The 3,996-nt window shown below is 44.0% G+C and overlaps 1 protein-coding gene across 2 annotated transcripts; it reads left to right on the forward strand.

Moving 5' to 3' along the window:
• The first annotated feature begins 582 nt into the window (after positions 1-582).
• LOC106327540 (formin-like protein 6) lies at positions 583-3,996 on the forward strand. 2 transcript variants are annotated; one of them, XM_013765702.1, is made up of 5 exons: positions 583-600; positions 734-2,078; positions 2,157-2,362; positions 2,739-2,980; positions 3,078-3,996. In XM_013765702.1, the coding sequence occupies exons 2-5, from the start codon at positions 802-804 to the stop codon at positions 3,882-3,884; spliced, it is 2,532 nt and encodes an 843-aa protein (XP_013621156.1). In that variant the 5' UTR covers positions 583-600; positions 734-801; the 3' UTR covers positions 3,885-3,996. The 2 variants fall into 2 exon arrangements, with proteins under 2 accessions (XP_013621156.1, XP_013621155.1); XM_013765701.1 differs by lacking the exon at positions 583-600 and having other exon boundaries at positions 677-2,078.

Below are 3,996 nucleotides of genomic sequence, written 5' to 3' on the forward strand. Positions count from 1 at the left end.
TATGTATATCTGGATTGTGGAATAAAGCTGAAATTTACCATTTACCATCTACCATCAGCTTTACAGTTTGTCTTTAAAATATTTGTTAGTGGTGAAAACCAAACTTGTGTAAAGTCTCTTGAAAACTGCAAATTTTGGCCAATATTCTCATCTACACTACAGTTGACTGGACCACAGTGGATTGGCTTTCCGGCTAAAGAATAAGCCAGTATTAACTTAGAACATGAGTTATTAGTTGTAATTATAAGAATAAAAGAAATTGAAAAAATACAAAACTCAAAAAGTCGATAATGGACTGGCATGTTCATGTCGTTTTCCTCCGTCTACGAAACAGAATCGGAAATTTCTACGTTGGACAGAGGAGAAGGACAATATTATATAGCGTCGGATTAGAAAATGAAATCTAATGGAAAGCCACATGACCATGATAGTCCGTCCATCCACAGCTTAATTACAAAGGTGAATTTTATTTTATAATCCCCTGACGCTCGACGTGAAATGCGAGGCTGTATATATTCTTCATTTTAACATATGTTTCTCACGCACAAAAAAAATGCGTTTACGGACAATTAATTACTAATTAACGAAAAATTAGAGGAGGTAAAAGAAAGTAGATCTCTCTCTAGTCTCTACTCACCTCTGCTCTCACTCTCACTCTCACTTCCCCTTTTTTTCGACTTTTTAATTTTCCTTTTTCCCATTAACCATTTTCTTATTTGTCTTTCCACTGAAGATACGAAGAAGGAAGAAGATGAACATAGAAAGAGAGGAGAATCGTAAAACAGTTAATCACAAGTCGCCATGAGAGTTCCTTACTCCATACTCTTCTTCTTCCTCCTTCTCTCCGTTAACGGCGTGAAGCTGAACGAGATTCATCGAAGAATTCTCCACCAGCCGCTTTTCCCGGAGACTTCTACTCCTCCAGATATCGAGTCCACGCCGCCTCCTCCTCCTGACGCCCCCGATCAGCCTTTCTTCCCTGAGAATCCTGACCAGAATCAGCTCCCTCCTCCTCCTCCGCCTCCTGCTTCCTCTGACGTCAATGGCGGATTACCGATTCCGACGGCTACTCCTACGCAACCGGCGAAACCTGGGAAGAGAATCGCGATCGTCGTCTCCGTCGGAATCGTCACGCTCGGCATGCTCTCAGCTCTGGCTTTCTTCTTGTACCGCCACAAAGTAAAACACGCCGGCGATACTCAGAAACTCGTTAATAACGGAAGAGGCGATGGCGGTTCTCGAATATTCCACGAAGATCCGAGACCACCACCACCACCAACGACGTTTCTCTACATGGGAACCGTTGAACCGGTTAGGGACTCTATTAGTAGTGGAACTAATAATAACGTACCGGTTAATAATTCGTCTCCGTACCGGAAATTAAATTCGGTTAAGAGATCTGATCGCTACCGTCCCAGTCCCGAGCTTCAACCGCTTCCACCGTTATCTAAACCGTCTGACTACAACTCTCCGTCTCCCTCTTCGTCGTCTTCCGACGGCGAGTGCCGAGAGACTGCTTTCTACACGCCGCACGGATCCGCCATCAGCAGCGATGACGGTTACTACACGGCGTTTCCTCGCTCCGGCAACGGCTATTCGATTCCTCACTCGAAGAGGACTTCTCCGAGGTCCAAGCTCGGTTCGGGAGCAGGATCTAGGTCGCCGGAGATGAAGCACGTTATCATTCCGTCGATAAGGCAGAAACAACCGCCGCTAGGGGGATTGGAAACTGATGAACAAGAGCTTCCTTATTCAAAGAGCAAGCCTAAGTTCTCTCAGCCTCCTCCTCCGCCTAATAGAGCGGCGTTTCAGGCGATTACTCAGGATAAGCCTCCGCTCCATACACCGCCTCCTCCGCCACCACCGCCGCCTCCTCAGATAAGGCCGAGAGATGTCCAGATACCTCGAAAGCTAACGTTCAAGACTCGAACGAAAGCTGTTGAAGAGGCCAAAAGTGAATCAGGAGAGGGGGAGACGGATCCAAGCAGGCCAAAGTTGAAGCCACTCCACTGGGACAAAGTACGCGCGAGCTCTGATCGAGCCACAGTTTGGGACCAGCTCAAATCGAGCTCATTCCGGTGCGTTTTACTCTGTTTCCGCATTGTTTTGACACATCACGTTTTAACTGTATTTGAATCTTTGTGGGTGTTAAACAGAGTGAACGAAGATCGGATGGAGCATCTGTTTGGTTGCAACTCAGCGAGTTCATCAGCTCCAAAGGAACCTGTGAGAAGAAGGTCAGTGATGCCTCCGGCTGAGAATGAGAACAGAGTTCTTGATCCTAAGAAATCTCAGAACATTGCTATCCTCTTAAGAGCACTCAATGTAACACGTGAGGAGGTGTCAGAAGCTCTTCTAGATGGTAAGTTTTTTGTTTACCATTTGATCGTTATAAGTTAGTAAGATATTTACATTTAAGGGAGTATTGATGCCTTGATGGGTTAATGGAGATCTTTCTGGTAGTAGGAATAGTAAAAGAGATGGCTCATAAGAGGTATTGATGGAGAAATACTAAAAAAAAGGCTTAGGCCACAAGCTATAATCATTGTAAAGAACGATGACAGATGAAATGATTTTTTCTCTGCTTTATACTGCTTCTAACATGATTGCACACCTTATGAAAAAACAGATGTAGCAAGCTTGATATAGAGCTATAAGACTTGACATTCATTAAGATTGTTATGCATTGTTTTAAACCTAGCATTTTTGGTCTAATTATATTTGTGGCACGGTAACAGGTAACCCCGAGAGCTTAGGAGCAGAGCTTCTAGAGACGTTGGTGAAGATGGCTCCAACAAAGGAAGAAGAGATCAAACTCCGGGAGTACTCTGGTGATGTCTCGAAACTAGGAACAGCTGAAAGATTCCTTAAAACCATTCTCGATATTCCTTTTGCATTCAAAAGAGTTGAAGCAATGTTGTATAGAGCCAACTTTGATCCAGAAGTCAAGTATCTGAGGAACTCTTTCCAGACACTAGAGGTTAGTCAATCACTCACTCATAGAGACACTCGTCTTTGATGATTCAATCTCGCAAATGAGTTGTCCTGATTTTTAAAATTCATTGGTTGCTTTGTAGGAAGCAAGCTTAGAACTAAAAGCAAGCAGGCTATTCCTTAAGCTCCTCGAGGCTGTTCTGATGACAGGAAACCGAATGAACGTTGGCACTAACCGCGGAGAAGCCAAAGCCTTCAAACTTGATACTCTTCTGAAACTCGTAGACATAAAAGGAGTTGACGGCAAGACCACATTGCTTCACTTTGTCGTCCAAGAGATCACAAGATCCGAGGTGACAGTAGATGAAACCACCTTCCATGGAAACAAAGACGGTTTCAGAAAGCAAGGACTACAAGTCGTCGCTGGACTCAGCAGAGACCTGGCAAACGTGAAAAGATCAGCCGGGATGGATTCTGATGTACTGAGTGGTTACGTGACAAAGCTCGAAACGGGTCTTGATAAACTCCGATCTTTTATCAAGACAGAGACAACAACAACAACAACATCAACTCCAGGGAAGTTCTTTGATTCGATGAAAGCGTTTCTCAAAGACGCAGAGGAAGAGATTCGAAAGGTCAAAGGAGAAGAAAGAAAAGCTATGTCAATGGTTAAAGAAGTAACAGAGTATTTCCATGGAGACGCTGCGAAAGAAGAAGCGCATCCTTTGAGAATCTTCATGGTCGTGAGGGATTTTCTAGGAGTACTCGATAACGTTTGTAAAGAAGTGAGGACGATGCAAGAGATGTCGACAACAATGGGTTCGGCTTCAGCTAGATCGTTCAGGATATCAGCTACAGCTTCGTTGCCGGTTCTTCATAGGTATAAAGCAAGACGAGAAGAAGAAGATACAAGCTCAGATGATGAACATAGCAGCAACTCTTCTACGTGATGAACACAAAAAAGCTGTACAGTTTTTTTTTTTACGCCGAGCAAGGCATTGAGTTGGTTAAGTCGGAGAATTTGGACCGGTTAAGAGAGTAACAGACACTACACTATAATGA

This window comes from Brassica oleracea, chromosome C2 (assembly GCF_000695525.1).
Source record: "Brassica oleracea var. oleracea cultivar TO1000 chromosome C2, BOL, whole genome shotgun sequence".
In the NCBI taxonomy this organism is placed as follows: domain Eukaryota; kingdom Viridiplantae; phylum Streptophyta; class Magnoliopsida; order Brassicales; family Brassicaceae; genus Brassica; species Brassica oleracea.

Bases quoted from the DNA above. Each gene is read 5' to 3' on its own strand.
- LOC106327540 (XM_013765702.1), top strand. From the start codon at position 802: ATGAGAGTTCCTTACTCCATACTCTTCTTCTTCCTCCTTCTCTCCGTT. The intron at 2,363-2,738 runs GTAAGTTTTTTG...GCACGGTAACAG, and splicing joins GTCAGAAGCTCTTCTAGATG to GTAACCCCGAGAGCTTAGGA. The intron at 2,981-3,077 runs GTTAGTCAATCA...GTTGCTTTGTAG, and splicing joins ACTCTTTCCAGACACTAGAG to GAAGCAAGCTTAGAACTAAA.